The sequence below is a fragment of the Neopelma chrysocephalum genome, unplaced genomic scaffold (genome assembly GCF_003984885.1).
Source record: "Neopelma chrysocephalum unplaced genomic scaffold, ASM398488v2 Primary Assembly neopelma1_72, whole genome shotgun sequence".
NCBI classification, from domain to species: Eukaryota; Metazoa; Chordata; class Aves; order Passeriformes; family Pipridae; genus Neopelma; species Neopelma chrysocephalum.
Genome location: NW_020897732.1, coordinates 1792829 through 1811704, shown reverse-complemented (window position 1 = coordinate 1811704; position 18876 = coordinate 1792829). Strand labels below are relative to the sequence as shown.

The 18876-nt window shown below is 39.3% G+C and overlaps 1 protein-coding gene across 2 annotated transcripts in view; it reads left to right on the top strand.

Moving 5' to 3' along the window:
* The first annotated feature begins 8097 nt into the window (after window positions 1–8097).
* Window positions 8098–18876, top strand: part of KIF5B (kinesin family member 5B) — a 34934-nt gene continuing 24155 nt past the window's right edge. For both annotated transcript variants that reach the window (XM_027686880.1, XM_027686879.1), the window contains exons 1-3: window positions 8098–8435; window positions 16779–16866; window positions 18411–18484. In XM_027686880.1, the coding sequence (XP_027542681.1) occupies window positions 8310–8435; window positions 16779–16866; window positions 18411–18484 (288 nt within the window). In that variant the 5' untranslated portion in view covers window positions 8098–8309. The remainder of the gene's footprint in view (window positions 8436–16778; window positions 16867–18410; window positions 18485–18876) is intronic.

Below are 18876 nucleotides of genomic sequence, written 5' to 3'. Positions count from 1 at the left end.
TACCTCAGCCTACACACTCCTGACGGCCCACAGACCTGAGGCACAAAGGAAAAGGACTAAAGATGTACCTCTGGGGTACCACAAGAAGAAAGTATGAGTGGTCGTTTCCCAAAATCCTTACAGCAGCAAGAATTGGAAGTAAATTGACCGAAAGATCCTAAGATGTTTCAAGAGCTTCTAATGCCAGAAGTGACAGCAGTGTCTCTCACTGAGCACTGAGCCCACCACCTACTCCCTGACTCCCAGAGATAAGAAAGAGAAGTCCTGTAACAGGAGGCTAAAGCATTGCAAACACACAGAATCTCCTCTCCAACATGCATTTGGGAATCAGCACTACCAATAAATTGGATACAAAAGAACAGTTATCTCAAGATTTAATTCTAACTTCAGAGTCATTCTTATCTTGTTTTGGGATCCCTATCCATAAACTTATCAACCTCCATCTTAAAACACTTAAAGTTTCTTATAACAATGTACCATTGTTGTCTACCTTTTCCCAGGGAAATCTAGCCGTGGAGAATACAACAGGAATGTAATCCATTTTTTCTATTAAAACAGTATGACCTTGTGTTCTGCTAAATATTACACATCTAAAATAACAGTGACCAGTGCTGCTTTCTGTAGACCAGGCTGTACCTTCCAGCAATAGAAGTAAGGCTGATGTATCTGTAATCAGTGTAATCTGTAATCCTTATACAGGAAGGACAGCTGCTCCAGATAGTTATTTCATGCATTAAACACTACTACAATTAAATTTGCAAGTCCTAGATTAAATGCATACTTTTTTCAAGGCAAACTAGGACTGGTACCCACCTATGCCACTGAGACCTATGAGATGCTGATGATGTTAGAGAGGGAAGATTTTCAGAAATAGTGGTGGGATTAAAGAAGTATTTTTTCATCTCCCATTTTTAAAAGAATTTGGAGAATTATATCTGCTCTGAATACTTGATCTTCAATTTTATTAACAGAGAGTAATTTATATGAGATTTTAATATCACATGCAGACTAACTATTCTGCAGAGCCATGACTGGGTAGAGGTCTGGTGGATGAGGTAAGAAGGACTAAAGGACACACAGAGCTTCAAATCTACAATGTCTTTAATAACCTTTTACAGGCTGATCTGTCAAAGTGCAATGACCAATGAACCATGTGCTTCAACTTCCTTGCTCTCAGCTCCCGGCCCTCTTCTTATATCCTAAGCCTCACATACTCTTCAAGGTAAATCTTTAATCCCATATCATCAAACCACACTCAAAGGAAAGCAGTGCTCTATCACCCCTGCCTGCTGCCTGTTAAATGCTTGGCCAGCACAAAAGGCACATAGAAAAATCTGATTTTACTCACATTACACTATGTAAGTTCCAGCTCCTGCAAAGGGCACTGTTTCCCATTGCAAAGGACATAAACCCTAATGAAAAATTTATTATATATCTTCCCCTTTCAGCTGGTGACAAGTCTAATGCTTTTTAGGAGTTCAAAAAATGGAGACTGTACCAACTGAAGAATCCATTTCCTTATTTTTCCACCCAAGTACAAACCCCATCTTCACAGCTGTAACGAAGGAAGGAAGCATTCTTTGCCAGGAATGATGATACTATGGTTTCTGAAAGAGATGAATATGGACAAATCAGAATACAATTATTCAAGAGGCGTGGGAATCACCAAGGCAATTTCAGTTCCACTATTCTATTTTTTCTCTGTATTTTGGCAATCTCTTATAATTTTCTACAAACCGTAGGAAAACAACAAGATTGTTGATATCTAGTGAAGAAGACAAATTTAGAGTACCACAGTCAAAAGGATTAATAGCTTTTAAGATTAATCCATGTCTTCTAAATATAAGAAATAGACAGGGTTTCATTAATTGTTCTCACTATTCTTTTGTCTTTGCCCATGTTATTCACCATTTTGGTAGGCACCATGACAGAATTAGTTCTTCTAGAGAATTTGATAACTGGAGTGATGCAATAGAAAGCATTGTGGCAACTCTGGGACAAAGAGAAAAACTGTATCCCATCATCACTACCAAAGAAAAGAGGATAGAGCATCATGAGCAGAGGCGAGGGCAGATAAACAAAGAGAGGCAAAGACATACAAATCATGGAATGCAAAACCAATGATCTTTAAAGCTGCAAAGGCATTTAAGGAAGAAATAAATATTATGGGGCAAGAAAGGTTTTATTAGTAGCTATACTTTTCTTGAACTGCTTGAGATGCCTGCTGGACATTGGGAAAGCAACAAATGTATCAGGGAAAACCATTACAGGGCTGGATAGACAGGGTAGAGCTATATAAAAGCTGAAAAGTGACCACCTTCATGAATGAAATATGGATGAGACGGAAGTTTACTTACGATGACACAAGCTCTTTAGATGTTGCCAAAAAGTGATTAGTACCTGTCTCATCTCTTACCTGATTTTCTTTTCTTTACTCAGCCACTCCTTAGTGTGCTAAATCAGCACTTTAGCACCAAAGCTTCTGAATAACCACTAAGAACTGCTGCTTTCCCACATACTAACTCCATGTCGTAAGACCTGGCAAACATCCAGATTAGAAAGGAAAAAAAAACAGAAGGAAGACTTTCACTAAACAGCTAGAAAATCTGGTGAAATCTCTCTACTATATCCTGTGGCCAGCACGGTAAATAAGGTTGATGAAAATGTGACTGAGGAGATGGAAAAGGTTATGTGAATTGCACTATGAAAATACTTGTGCATGCACACACTCCTCCCACGTCCCCTCACTCCCTTCACCTGGGGCAGCACTTACCCATTTATGGGAAGATTAGAAGTCAGGATGGCGAGTCTGTGTGAGATGAGCAGGAACTTCACATGAAAGGTTAATTTTGAAGCACAGTTGTCCCACCCTCTCACCCATTGTGAATGATGCATTTACCACTGCCAGAGACATTTCTTCAGCATACAAAAAAAAAAAAAGCACTTTCAGCCTAGCAGTTTCAGACTGAACTCTGAAAGTCAGCTCTGTTCTGTCTATCTCATGTACTGTCACCAACAATAAATATCAGAACTGAGAAATTTCTGTGGCTAAAAGAACTAGAATAAGGGTTGGATTCCTCTCCTCCAGCATTGTTTCTGCAGAGCTTATAAAGTAGAGAGAAATAAAACATAATTTTGCCAATAGACTTCAGACATGAATTTGAGTATATGTCAAATTTGTTGAGTAAAAAGCTGTGTATGGTCATCTTTCTAAACAGAATGACACCTAAAAAATAAATATGAATTTTATAATCACTTTGTGTGTGTGTGTGCGTGTAGTGACTGTGAAAAACACAGTTTACTTCAAGAGTCATAACTTCCAATGATTTTTGATGCATGAACAGGACAAAAAGATATAACCAAGAGTAATTTTTCAGAACAATAGTGGGAGGCAACCTCATCTTAAACTGATTCTGACTTTAATTTTCACTGGTTGATAAAAGTGTGACAAGCTTGGCTGATTAGCTGCAAGAATAAATAAACAAGAAGAAAGGCAAGATGGTAGCTCTGTTGAACTAGAGTAGAGCGGTAGCTATAGAATGGTGTCCCTCACCTGCTTGTTCCACATTTGTTTTCTGACATTAAGAAGTGAGGGATCTTAGTTCTGATTCTTGATTCTGAAAGAGCTCCTGCAGAAGTCACAGCCTTTTCTGCCTGGTTCTACTATGTTCCCAAAATTGTCTCTTCCACTTTGCCGCTTCTTTCCTGACTACTTTTCTTGTTTCCTTCTGTGAATAGAGCATCTTCTTCTTGAATTGAAGACAGTCATATTTCTTGCCTTCAGCTCTGGCTCCCACATCAAACAGATTGACTGCAGAAGGAAAGCCTGCTAAAAATCCATTGTCTAGACATAGAAACTAAGATACAATCCAGTGGCAAGTTTATTAAGGGTTATAAACGATGAAAAGCAACTCAGAATAGAGATTTATGATAGGATGTTTCAGACAACGTATGCTGGATGATTTTAATGGTTAAAATATAAACAAGGTCTAAGAGTGTGTTCCTTCTTCAAAGAGAATTGGATGCTTTAGGTAGTGAGCAGACAAATTTTTTTGCATGAATTTGCACAAATTAGCTGCAGTAAACATCTAAAATGTGACATTATTCCCAGAGCTTGCTTTTGCTTTTAATTAGTCTATCGCTATCAGAAATTATTAAATATGATCTTGGTGATTGGGAACAAGCTAGAAGGTTTTTAGGTTTTATGCATTTCCAGTTAAAAAGTAAAATAAAACTGATCTTTAGAATTACTTCTATTTTTGCCAAGAAGTTAATATGTATCAGAAACAGAAGTAGAAATATCCTTAACGTACATTTCATCTGTCTAGTTATATAAAATCCTAAACTTGATCGAGACAAGAGATACATTCCACATCATATTGTTCCTGCAATGAAAAGAAACTTTTGAGTTTTGTAACTGGATGAGAGCTTCAAATAATCTAGTCGGACTCCAACAGTATCTTAGGCCATTGAGGTCCATCCACCAACTTTCAGTCGGTTATTGAGTTCCTCAAGCTGAGTTGAATAGACACAGTCTATTGGTAGAGACTTAAAATATATTTATATTATTTAAAATATAATTGTATAAACTGTTTGAACCATACGATTTTGTTAATTTTAATTACACTTTTACAGTGTCAAGCAATGTTTCTGGACTTCAAAAGTCATCTTAATAGCTTTCATTTACAGAGTGTGTTACCAGCCATAAACTTTGTTTGAGGTACATTTATCTGACAGATTGATCACTCTTTTGTCCTACAAATTGACTTGCAAATTTGGAATAAAATTGACCTGGAATGCACCTTAAATTCTCAGAAGTTGTATGCTGTATTTTACCAGCACATTGCAAATTAAAATGAGAAGAGCACTTGTGTTTGCCTTAGGCACACTGAATGTCAACAAGTGCTGTCAACTGATGAATCTCAGAATTTAATTCTTTAAAGGGCAGGAGGAAGCAGTTTTAATTCACTTCTCCACAAACACCTGGTTTAAAGATTTATTCAAATATGTAATGTTCTTTTACGACCAAATCAAGATCACTTTTGCTCTGCTGGAGCAATTTTGATGGTTAATTACATCATTATCCAGATATAGCTTCCCTGTAAGGCTCAGGTTTGCCAATTCCTTTTGCTTAACATGCTTTTATTCCTGGGAAAGACTGGAGATCTAAAGGAGCTGTAAATCATAAAAGAATTTGTAGAGGTTTACTGCACAGATCATAAAGGGAAAGGAACATGGTTAATGAACTAACAAACACAAATTCCTTACATGAATTACTTTAAAAAATACACTGGTCTTTACTGAGAAACTTTACCAAACTTATTTGTCAGATAAAGAAAACATATTTGATTTACATGAGCATACTAGGCTTAAATATCAAACAGAAGGATTCACTTTTTATGATAACTGATACACCATGTTTTCTCATTACAATATATTACTTTTAAACAGAGTCTTTTATCCTAAGTATCAAAAAATGTATGTTGCAGACATTACATAACAACATAGAAGACAGCAAATATATTCCCAATTAGCAAAGAAAGAACATTCTGTAATTGTGACAAAATGGGAAATTCACCAGGATGTTTGGTCTCTGCCCTGGTCTCACGAGACTGCATCTTTAAATACAAATCCTCAGGACTGCTGTTTTGACACATCTTGGCGCCAGCAGAGATAACACACTGCCCTCTTTGAGCACACTGCTTCGTTGTGTCAGACCTTAAGTAGGTCATGTCAAGGAACGGTTGCTATTTTGAACAGCAGATCAGAGAGGAGAAACTTCATGACAGAGTCCCTGAAAGGGATCTGAGAGGATGCAGTTCAGCAGATGTCATTCAGCAAAGGCTCCCGCAGCCAGGATGGGACACCATCAGCCAGTTCTCCCAGGAGCTTGTGCAGACCCAACAACTTCACAATGGGCAGTCCTTTCAACAGAGTTCACACGCTGACATTTTCTGTTTCAACATAGTTACAATGAGTAATTTCCTACGCATGTGTCTGCGTTGTCTTTGTGTCTGCTATGTAAAATTGAAAAGGTAAACAAGCCAAATCATCTGTTTTCTTGAGAATCATGTCATTATGAGGTTTCTTCCTTAACCAAGATGTTAAAATAGCAATCAACAGAAATAGGCTTTCTGACACAATTATGTTTAAAACATTTTATTGAAAACACAGACAAACAGAACTGTAGATATATAAATATATATATATATATATACCTCATATGCTAGATGATGTGGAGCAGCACTGTACCTTCTACAGACTGAGCCTATATCTTGGCTTTTCCAGACAACTATTTCCACATTTGCTGGTAGGTAGGGATGTGTAATTGTTGCTGCCCTGCATAAGACAGTACGGTCCTGCAGCATTTTTAATCATAGCGGAAAAATAAACTTGTTACAACATGACCTCAATTTAGAAGACTTAGATTACCTCATAAGAATAACTAGGTATAGAAATATTTTTCATATTACTGTGTGAAAAGAACCTATAGATGAAACTAGATTATTAGGTAATTCTTTTGTCATGTGGAGCAGTTTTGAAGCTGTGTTTGCCTTGCACACCTATCCTAAGTGAAAACACAGCATTGAAATCCCTGAACTGAGAAGTCTTGAAAATGGGGGATGCCTGATTACAGATGGTCCCTGTTAAAATTCATAATATTTCCCCCTTTTTTTAATGAAAAAAAGAAGACTTTTAAGGGAAGGACACTGCTATTTTGAGTCATTCTGCCCTACTAAAATTTACTAATTTAAGAGAAAGGCTCCTCAATTTTTTTTTCTATTTTTTTTTAAATTAACTTCAAGGCTATTTGAAAAATTTCCAATACAACTCATGATTTCTGTTAGGAAACTGACTGAATTTAGCCAAGCTGCAAGTCTGTACTTTGTTCCAATCTGAAAGTTCATGCCTGGATGTAAGAGGCACAGTTATAAAGCCATGAGACTCTTGGAAATCTCTATCAGAATGGTTCACCTGATGATTTTTGTCTAGACACAGTCAGTAAGTTTTGACTGACTAAAATTAGATCCACAGTAATAAATTAGTAAAACTTGTAATAAACTAAGCCTAGAAAAACTACCGTGCAGACTTTTTTTTTGTAAATTGGGATGAAGAGGTTGTGAGAGACTCCATCCCTGGGGATGACACCAAGAGCCGTGGGTTGCCGTGTGCTCTGATCCCACTCGCCGGATTCCAGCTCCAAGAGACACGCAGGCAACGAGGATCACAGGAACATTAGCAAACACTGGCAGCTCCCTGACATCTCTGAACACCTCACGGGTGTGGATTTTTTCCCTTTCTGAGCCAGGAGAAGAAATGAAAACAAAAAAATCTCCAAATATCATAGGTTTCTATCTCAACTGCCCCTTGAAGCCTTTACTTCGCACCCAGCCTCTCAGTTTTCTGTCGCTCATACAGAGCTTGGCTCTACCCAGCACTGCCCTGCTCAGAGTTCTGCTGGTGACAGGCCATGTTGCAACATCTCTCCAAAGACCAGACGTGGCCTTTACTGCCATGACACGGTGACATAGTTGACATGTTGGTGTGGTTGGTCAGAGCTTGGACTCAGTAATCTCAGAGGTCTTTTCCAACCTAATTGATTTTGGGATTCAGTAATTCTGTGTGGCTGCTCTATGTGGAGGGAACCGGTGCGGCGCCAGGTCGCCCAGGGAAGTGGTGGAATCACCATCCCTGGAGGTGTTTAAGCGGCGTCTGGATCTGGCGCCGGGTGATGTGGTTCAGTGGTTAGTGGTTAGTGGGTGGACGGCTGGACTGGACGATCTTAAAGGTCTCTTCCAACCTTGATGGTTCTACAATTCTGTGATTCTCCAATTCTATGGTTCTACATCGCTTTAATTCCATGGTTCTAGGATTCCAGCTGCAGCCGGACACGGAAAGCTGCCGCGGGCGGCGCCACCGCAGCCCCCGCCCGCCTGAGGGAGCCCCACCCCTGTCGCCCGCCCCCGGCGGCCCCGTGGGCAGCGCCCCCGCCCGCCCGGGGGCAGCGCCGCGCCTGCGCACACGGTGGGGCGGGCGCTGCGGAGGGTGACGTCACCTTGACACACACCCCCGGCGGGGCGGGGCGGGAACCGCGGCCGCACCGCCATGGCCGGGGCCATGTTGGGGAGGAAGTGAGCGCGGGAGGCGGCGGCGGCGGCCAGGAAGGAGCCCTTCCCTTTTCCCTCCTGCCGGGGCGGGCGCGGGCTTCCCGGCCACGGCGGCTTGCGAGACCCCCCCGGCGCGGCGGTGCGGCTGCAAGCAGCGGGCGGCGGCGGAGCTGAGCGCCCCGGAGGCGGCGGTGGCCTAAGATGGCGGACCCGGCGGAGTGTAACATCAAAGTGATGTGTCGCTTCAGGCCCCTCAACGAGTCCGAAGTGGCCCGCGGCGACAAGTACATCGCCAAGTTCCAGGGCGAGGATACCGTCGTCATTGCGGTGAGGGGCCGGCCCGGACTGGAGCGGCGGGAGGCGCCGCGGGCGAGGGAGGGAGGGAAAGAGGGAGGGGGTGTCAGGGGTCGGCGGGGTCAGACGCGGCGGGGATGGGCGCGGTGCGAGGCGGGAGGGCCCCCGGGCAGGGACGCCTCGGGAAGGGGGGCGGGCTTTTCGGGGTCTGTGGGGGAAGGGGAGGAGGGCAGGCAGAGCTGCGGGCGGGGTGGGCTGGTCGGGATGTGGGCACGGCCGGGCGAGGCGCGGCGGGGGCTGAGGGCCGTGGGGCTGCCGGGACACGGGGAGGGGGGGGGCGGGTCGGGAGACCTTTGACAAAGGCTCCGGCGAGACGCCGAGGGACGAGGTGCGGAGTGAAGGCGGGTCCCACAGTGAGTCCGCCAGCCGGGCTGTCCGGGGATATGTGACCGCTAAATCCCGCTCCAAATGCACACATGGGAGCTGCCGACGGGTAATGGTCTGCGGAGAGTTTTGGGGAAGAAATGCAGCACAACAGTGCAGGCTCCAGCGCATTGGTGCTTGCGATCTGTAAATCAGCCGTCAGCTAACAACTTCTTGTTATTGTTGTTGTTAAATTAGAATAAACAGACTATTTGCCTTACTTCAGAGTTGTAAATATGTTTTAACTGAAGTCTCCTTGCAAGGTACGAGACCTGTTATAAAACAATCTGGATTTTGCAGGGAAAAAGATAATCCTCTGCTTTTTGTTCACTGGGTCATATTTAGCTACGAAGTGGAACTGGAATATAAAAATAAAGTACAGTACTTTATTGTCTCGTTTGGTTGGTGTTGTATAAACATACATTACTCCTAATGCTTGTTTTATTTTTGTTAACTTTTTTGTTTTCATGTAAATATTTTTTCTTGAGGGACACAGTGCTGGTTCTGCATTGCTGAAAGTAATTTAAATGCCAATTATCTGTCTTCAAATTTTGGTGTTTTTTCTGTTTTTTTGAGGCTGTCAATAATAACATTTTGCAAACTATCTGAAATTGCAGGAGGTGATCTAATAAAATACTTTTTTTTGTATGAGTTAGTAAATACTAGTGCTTTAGTCTGTTAATATTCAGATGAATTTGTCAATAAAATATGGAATTCCTTGAGTCTGGAGCAACAAGAACGATAGCATGCTTTTGAAATGAGGTAATTTGGGCTTATTTCAGCTGGCAAGTTACTATCTTGGAGTATACCTCTTCTTCCTGAGGTTGTACAGGTAAACTCCAAGTAAGGAATGAATCCTGGAAAATGGAAAATTTCACTAGAACAAATGATCTCATTCTATCAGTGAATGCCCATTCATTGTGACACTGCATAATCTGTTTAAAACCCACGGTTTAGTTTAGAAACCTTGATGTTTTCTGACTTAAAAAATAAATTTTCCACATTTTCTTTCATTAGTCCTAGTATGAACAAAAGCTTATATTTTTAAATACTCTTTAAGTATGCTTTAAAGTTATCTACAATGTAAATTGTGCCGAGGTGGTACTGTGTCTGAGTAGAACAGTCTGATGGTGTGCTCCTGAGGGATCACATGGGGCTTTTTGCTCAGGGTTAATGTTTATTGTTGCCAGCTCTACTTTGGTGATTTCTGCATTGGTAAAAATCACATCAAAAAGTTCCCCAATGGTCCTGGGTCCAGTACATGCTCTGTCTGACTTAGGGAAAAAACGCCCCGAAGTTATTAGGTTGGGTAGCAGTGACAGTATTTGTGTCCTGTTTCACAAAATCTTAATGAAGTATTGATAATCTGTGATTTTGTTTTTATAGTGGTGGTTATAGGACAAGGTCAACGTTCTCAGAATCATGACTTAATTCTCCAAAACTGTTGAGACAGTTACTTTAACTTGGGTTTGTTTGGTTTGGTTTTTTTTAGCAAGCTAACTTTTTACAAATTTAGAGACCTTCTAACCTGAGTCTGTAGCCAGCCACGCTTGTGTTTCCGTGTTGCAGAATTGCCCAAGGGAGGATAGTAACAGAAACAGTCCTCATGAAACAGTTTCTAAAAACATTCCTTGATAAGCTTTGTTTGGTTACTTCAGCTGTTTCATTTCTGCCCTTATTGGCTGCCTGTTGAACAGTAATTAAGCCACTTCTGTTTTTTTATGGCTGCTTTCCTCAGCTTCCTGGAGGACTTGCAGCTTCTGTGTTGTCTGGGTCTGGAACAGTGAAGGCTGCTTTAATAATACTTGGGAGTTGCCTGTAATGGTAGATGGGAGGTGAAAACTGGGAGGCAGCGGAAGCAGGGCTTATCCCGGACTGCAGATTTGATTCCTCTGGAGGAGGCTGTGGAGGAGAATCAGTGACTATAACCAAACCCTCCTCCTTTCTGTCATCTCTGAGCTAGCTTCTATTCCTTCTGTTCCTAGCTTCTATGTAATTAGTGTCATCATTGTCTTTCTGGACAAGTGAGTCATTTTGATTTGTGTTAGATAAAATACTTGTTTAATTGTAACTAGTGTGTAACAGCAATTTGAGGGGACATATGGTGTTGGTCTGTTTTAAAGAGCAGACTCTGAAACAAAGTATTGTTTTTCTGTAGGATGAAACTTTTTTCACCAGTAAAGAACTTTTAAATTATTAATTCAAGGTGGCTTCTTTCCATATGAATGGAAAAGTCTATTAAATATTTTTTCCTGATGTCTATTCCTGTTAATGAAATATAAGGATTTAGTTAAAATAGATAGTAGGGTGACTCATAATGAGTGTATGACTTTGATGTTAAACATTAGAAATGTAACTGTATACAAAAATTGATAGCAATTTACTCAGGGGTTTCAGACTTTTGAGTAAGATGTAACAGGGAGGAATAGCAATCTGATATAGGATTACGTGCTTTATTTTTTCAAATATAAAACTACTTGCAACTGAGTAGCTTTATAGTTCTGCATAGCACCTCTATAAATCTTTAGAAACATCTATACCTAGTCTTGCTCATCATAAAACTCCCCCAAAGATAGACTACTGAATACTCAAGGATTTCTGACTGAAGTCTAAACCCAAACCAGTACTATCCAGTGGCTGAAGTGGCGAGGTCCTATAGGCATTCACAAAAATGGTCAGTATGCCTCTGTTGTCCAAATGTGTCTAGTAGTGATCACAGTATATTCCTTATTTCTATGACTTTTAAGAAAGAATCGTGGCTACCTGTCTGTATTTTCATATTTTTTTAGGGTGCTGATTTTTTTTAATGTAAAATGTAACCCCTGTGATCCTGGAAAGAGCTTGAGACATTTAGATTTCTTTTTCATGGTCTTTAAAACTAGTGTTGGATCATAAATGAGAGCAAGGCGAGGTTTAAGTTATGTTAGAAGCACGTAATGAAGATCACTTGCTACTACTGCAGCTTTTGGCAGCAGATTTTTCAAAAGGGAAACATAAACTATGTGTTGCTGAAGGCTGTGCTGGACTGTATAAATGCAAGATGCCTTCTTAAAGCAACTTTTTAGTTACTATTATTTGCTGACATGAAGGAAAGCACTGTTTTGTTAGAGACACACAGATAAAAATTCTTCATGTCTACAGTGCAACCTTAATCATGAAGGAGAAATTGCAGTCTGTAGCTGAAATAATACTGTTCTTCCAGAGTTATTCTCTAATTTTTTTCTTACTTCATTCCATTAAGTGGTGAATAACAAAGATGCTTTTCAGATGATACTGGTAGGATGATTTAACAGAAAGCAAATATTCTATGTTACATTAATTTGTAAAGGGAGAGCTGTTCTCCCTGGCTGCTGTGCCACTTGCTTAGAAGCACCTCACTCATACTTGTTTGTTTTTTGTTTTGTTTTTTTCGTTGTTCTGAAGTTCAGTGACCATTTTTATGCCAGGAGTGCTTGCTTTTCTCTTTAGAAAAAACTTTTTACTAAGGCAAAGTTTGACTGAAACTCTTGTTCCAAAATTATTCCCTATATTGATGCTGGAAATTGAGTTTCTAGTCACAATATTTTAAATAAAATCACATTTTAGTCATTCTGTAACAATAAATAACTGCTGTAAAAGTTGATACTTGAGTTGCAGTATTTGCACAGAAATAAGGAAAATAAGACAAAGAGAGCTGAGATCCACTAACTCTTCTTTATCAGCTGCACTTCTGTGTGCATGGAGCTAGGACAAGAAGAAAATCCTCTTTCCTTATCCTAAAAATAAAACACTAATTTGTAACTGTGCCTTTTCACCCATTTGCAGTGTTGGACTCAGGTATGTCAAAGCAGCAATACCTTAGCTTAGTAACAGGAAGAACTGAGTCAGGTATTTGGCATCATACTTTCCAGAAATTATTCCATGTGGGATTATTCTTTTAACATATTTTGCGCTGATGAGGAGAACATTCTTTGATAAAGATACAGAACTTAAAGGGAAAGTAGGCCCATTATGTGCTACTTCAGCCTTTCACTGAGAATAAGCTGACATGGGTGGGTATGACATGGGTTTAACTGTCCATTCCAGAAAAAAGCAGTGAAGAGCTGCAGATATATTGTGGTAGAAAAATATGCTACTGTTTTTTTTCAAGGAAATTTTCACTGCTGACTTACCTTTTATGCATTAATATCTGAAGCTAAGGTGAACTCAGGTATTCTTAGGAATAACCAGTTGTGTAGTTTATGGAAAGTTGCAATAGCAATATGAAGGTTTTTTACAATTTCTTCTATGGAGATAAGTTTAAGTATTTTTCTGACTTTTGAGGGAAGATTTCAGTGTAGTTGTGATTGCAGATTTTTATGTAGTCCTCACTGAAGGTGTTGACTTAAAAACTTTTCCAAAGAAACTCATGCATGCTTCAAATTTTGTATAATTTAGGTGGGTTAAGCATCCTTTTATGAGTATAATGGGTAACTAGTCTTCAAGATAATTGTGGAGCAGTGTACTTCTACGTAAGCCCTTTATTAAGATTCAGTTTAACTCCTGCTAAATCCTGTTGGCAAATGTACTTTTTTGAGGGCTGTTAGAACACTTGCAAAGTTTTTGCTGTGAGGCCACACCCCTTCAATACAGGTAGCTGTAGGAGCTGAAGTTGTCTTGTGGTTGACTATTGACAGAAGAAATGCTAGGCAAGGAGCTAACTTATTTGCAGAGAGGAAGTCAGAAGCTCTGCTTGTTTGCTTGGTATTTTATGTGTTGCTTATAGGTCATATGTGTTAAATTTTTAATAGAATTTGAGCAACACCTGCTGAAAAATTCTGGAGTATGTCAAAGCAGTCTCATACCATGGTAGTGACCCTGCTACTGTGCCTGTTGTGGACTCCATGTGGTAATGTTGCTTGGAGCTTTTGTGTCTTCAGGTCATCATTAGATTTGATTGTTTACTGCTTGGGGAAGAAAAAGCATCTGGTATAGAAAAAATATCTGGCACTTTAATCTTTCTTGATTAATCTCTTAAAGGTAATGAGGAGTCTTTCTAGGGCATGGTAATCTGTGTAATACTGTTTTAGCTTTGTTTACAGCAGAAAGTAGACTGTAAAGAGAAATGATAAGACATAGCATTGCAAGTGTCAAAGATGTGAAATCATGCTGAGTGGGTGTAATTTGTATTCTTAAAACATAATCATCCTGGAACCTGCTTGTCTAAACCTACTTGGTTAGATATTGATTTGGTGATGATGGAACAGAGATGTGTCTAGTATGGATTTTCATAGGTGTGATAAAAGTACTGTGACTTGGGAGGGAAATGTGTAACGGCCTTTTTTGAGTGCTTTGAGGTTGTATTCTGGCTTCATCTAGGAACCTGTAATACTGAGGGCACATAAACATACACTTTCCACCTGCAAGGGATGGAGAAGTGACAAGTGACAACAGGACTCTTCATTAGGATGCTTTTGGCCAGAATTGTTAAATTTTGTGGCTATTTTTGTAGCAGTTGTTAACTTGAGGGAAATTGGAGTTTGCCATGTGCCTAACAGCTTTCACTGGATAAATAAACTAGACCAATTAAAGGCATTACTGCCTGAGCAAAGTTCTTGCAGCTTGATTTCCTGTACTTACTAGTCCATGGCATTCACCATATCTGCTATTCTTTATATTAACATTCTGTAAAACAAAAGAGACTGTGATTATATGAGATACTGTAATTGGACTCTGTTCTCTAATGAAAGCATTTTAGTGGCAATTGGAGAGTAGATAGTCTAAAAGTATTCTGTGTCTGCAGATTGCTCTCAAATTAGTAACATTTTTCTTTAACACAGAAAAAGAATAGTTCAATTCAGTCCACCTTTGCTTGGCAGAAGAATTAAAAACAAAACAAACCCCTCTAAATGTTGTTTAAAAATGTAGAGAAGGGAAGCTTTTTTTAGAACCTGTTGCAAATACCTGTAGATTGCAGGATGGCTGCAGATCAGTGCAGGTTATTCCTACAGTTCCTTCTTCCTGTTCTTTGGCATCAGAAATATTCTGTAGTAATTACATAACTACAAATGATGTATGTGTATACATTCAAACACATACTATGCAAAATAATGTTTACATTTTAATGTACTTTTCCATTCCCATTGTTGTCATGCTTTGCTGGCAACAACAAAGATCAGAAATGTTAGGATCTATGAGAAATAGTGAGTATTGTTAACAGTTCCTCCATAGACTGTCAGAAGATTGTATCCAGGAACTTTCCCTAATTTTTCTAAAATCAATGTAATTGAAATAATTTTCATCTATATACTTTCTGGAGCAATAATTTGAAGGAGAGTTTGAATCTGACAAGCACAAACAAATTTCTGATGCCATGTGGATTGTTTATAGTGACATTGGACACTATTGCTTTTCTCACTATATTTTTCCAATGTGCAATGCTAAATATGATGCTCCAAAATGGAATTATTTCAGTGCATATAAATATGCACACTTGAGCATGAAACAGATCTGATTAATGTTTTGTGATGTAGTTGATTGCTATCTGTGAAATCAGAGGTTTTTTGAAGCTACAGCTTCTAGTGAGAAAGAAAATGTGTAGCTGGTGTCATCCTTTCTACAGTGACTTCCTTTTTGTGTAATGTGTTCTCAGTCTTCATTTTCTTACCTCAGGGTTACTAGAAATTGTTAGTTGTTTGTCTCCTGGTGTATGTAATGGCCTCAATTCCACCTGTAGAACAGAGGGATTTGAGATGTATTTGAAGCTGAAATGAGTAATCGAGGAGGTTTGTGTTTCCCTGCTGTGAAACAAGTGTTATGACGAACTTCAGCACCTTAGGGATAGTTTCTGCCTACTGAGTCTTGTGGTTTCTTGAACTTATTTCTACAGTGAACACTTAATTGTTATTTTCCAAGAGGGAGCTCCTCCATCTGAATTCAAGGCCTCTGCACAGATAAATATGTGTTAAATTTAAAAAAGCTTTGTTTGGTGTGGTGCTAGACATTATTAAAGACAAATGGAAGGTCAGACTGGGGAAGGGAAATGTGGTGGGCGGATGAAAGATGGAAACTATACTTGTTCCTTTGCCAGAGAGGCAGTTCCAGAATATCCTTGGGGGAGGATGATAATGAATTAAATTTAGGCAAAATGGAACACTTCACTGTTGCAGGGAGTTTAACAATGGTAACTGACCTAGGTTCTTTGTAAACTTTGCCCATCTGCTTGTCTACCTACAAAGTCAAGCTCTGAAAGTGCTACAAAAATTTGAACTTTGTAAAATATAATAGTCTTTTTAAGAGCATAATAGTTCGTATCCTAATGGACTGTCGGCTGCTTCGAACTGTTATGATAATATCTTTTTTTTTAAAAAAAGCAATATCCAACATTCCTCTCAAAATTCTGTCAGAGCTTCCTGACCACATAGCCTTTTCCAAAAGGAGTCTTTTGTGAAAGGTTCCCTTCCTCCAACATGGCCTTTTCTTTTGTTTGGGGAGCTTTATTTTAAGGATGTGGTATATGGCAAAATAGTTCTTGTGCTGAATGTTTCTTTTTGGTGTGAGTTTTTTTAACAAACGTTACCAAGACAGATGCTCTGTGTCATGGGGTATAAGCTGTTTTTAATAGTTTGGGTGCACCATAATAAAACTGCCACCAGAGTAGAAGAGAATAAGGGGTTCTTGGATGTACAGACGAGCCGTTGGCTAACCTTGTAAATCAAGTGTCTTGAGGTCATGTGGCACAGTAGTTTTGGAGAACTGTTTAGGTAACACTTTGAAACCAAATGTATTTAATTCAAGGCCTTACTTGTAAGCAAGCGCATGAAGATTTAGGCAACACTGTATAAGCTGATTTCCTTGTTACAGTCTTCATGTGCTTAAAATAGAAGATTGGGCTGAGACAGTACAGGATGCTTCTAAACTATATGAACAAACACCTTCCAGTTCCACTTACAGCATTTTAATGACTCTTCTATCTCTTTTTATTTTTTTTTGCAGTCCAAGCCATATATATTTGACCGTGTATTCCAGTCAAACACATCACAGGAACAAGTATACAATGACTGTGCTAAAAAGATTGTCAAAGGTAAGGTGGAAGAGCAGCTTTACCATAAGAAAATGTCTCATGTTCGTGTGGGTTTCAGTGTTGAAAACTGATACTTCTATTGCTGCCCTTTATCTTCTGCGTGTTTAATAAGTGCCAACATGGATTGTAGCAGTATAAAATTATCCTCTAGTTGAGGTAATAAATCCTGTCAATACTTAACCTGATGTTTCAGTCAATTGCAACACTTGATAATGTTTACCTGTTATGTTTTGGGTTGATTTTTTTTTTTACAGTTCTGTGCAATAATTGTTTAAAACAATTTGTCTGAAATTAATCAAAATAACGCTTATTAATAGGTTTGAGGTGTGTTGTCCATCTGTCCCTCAAAAATTTATTGGTGAAAATCATCCTACGTAAGATTGTTTGCAGGAATATAAGTGGAAATGAAACTTGTGAAATATGAGTTTTCACTGCGCATGTCTGGGTGTACAGTTTCTCCAAAACTGAATTGTCAGAATTGGCCTAGTACCTTTAGAAAATCAAGTCTTATCACAAAGAAGGATACGCCACAGTAAGTTCCTGTAGTAAGCAACTAACTAGTTTCTTGCAAATAAAATTGATTCGTTTCCTGAAGACATCAATAATAATTGACACAACTTTCAAAATGGCTTTACAAAGTCTTGTCAGAAACCCCTGAAATAGCAACTGTTAGTGACAGGAGAATATGTGGTAAATGTAGGAGGGTTTTGGTCATTAGAAGAGTGGATTGCTGTGGAAAATCCATGCTGCTGCAAGTATTGAACCCTTTAATGAGTTATTGGTAATCAGGATTAGATAAAAAGTCTGCTCTTTAAAAACTGGAATTGAACTAAGAATTGTAATGCTGCGCCTTTTCTCATTGTAAAGCTCTGATTTCTGTGTGGCATTTCTAGGCTGTGTTACATCAAGTGGCAAATGAACTCTGGTGGTGGGACAAATCGATTTACAGGTCTGATGGAATGGCAAAGACCTCCCAATTGGGAGTATCTTATACTGGTTTTGGAAAATAAAAGTTTGCTTGCAGGATGTGATTCTGCAGTAACTGACTCATGAACAAGCCAACCCACCAGCCCGTCACCTCTCAATCTAAAACTTTGGCTCAGTTCATTCATCATTTGGAAGAGAACCCTAAGAGTAAGATGCTTGGCACTTAAGGCATAGCTCATTTTTATCACAACTGGACAATTAAACTTTCCTGAGGGCCGAAAATACGATGGCATTCTCATGGTTTCTTCTTCCAAGATATCAAAGACTATCTGTTCAGCCTGGCAATTGTATCAATTTCCTTTTTGTCCCTGACTGTGAATTCCTGATTTTTCTGGTTGAAGAAACAGGTGCTTCTAATACAGGAAACTTCTAAGACAGTTGATGATGGCATAATTCACTAAAAGGGGTAGGGAGAAACACGCTCCCTCCCCCTAACTCTAGCACAGGGTGATTTAACTTGCTGGACATTTTAGGAACTGCCTGCTTGCATTCTATTTAATTTGACTTATCTTTAGAAAAAGGAAATGAATGCTAATGAAAATACTCCTTCCCTTTAGATGTACTCGAGGGATACAATGGAACAATCTTTGCTTATGGGCAGACGTCATCTGGAAAGACACACACTATGGAAGTAAGAAATACTAAAACAATTTTCTCTTAATGTCTCTGTCACATCTCTGCATCACAAAGTCTTACCTTTCTAGAAATAAGATGTCTGCTTGTTTTCTTCTTGCAATTTTAATTTTCTTTCCCTTTCCATTACAACATTTTTGTACCCCATTATTGTTTTTAGGACTGAGAATGGCATTTAGTGTATTTTTTTCAGCCCTCAGTAGCAGGATGAGAAATGCAAGAATGATTTTAGTAACATATTTTCACTTGCAGTAGTTTGGCAGTGTTCTGAGGCTGTTCTTTACACTTCTGGCAAACGCTGGGGCTAAATGGATGGTCAAGACTGTCCTTTATAGACAGAATAAGTGCATCATATTCACCAGCACTTTAATGTTAACTGGAACCAGTTGC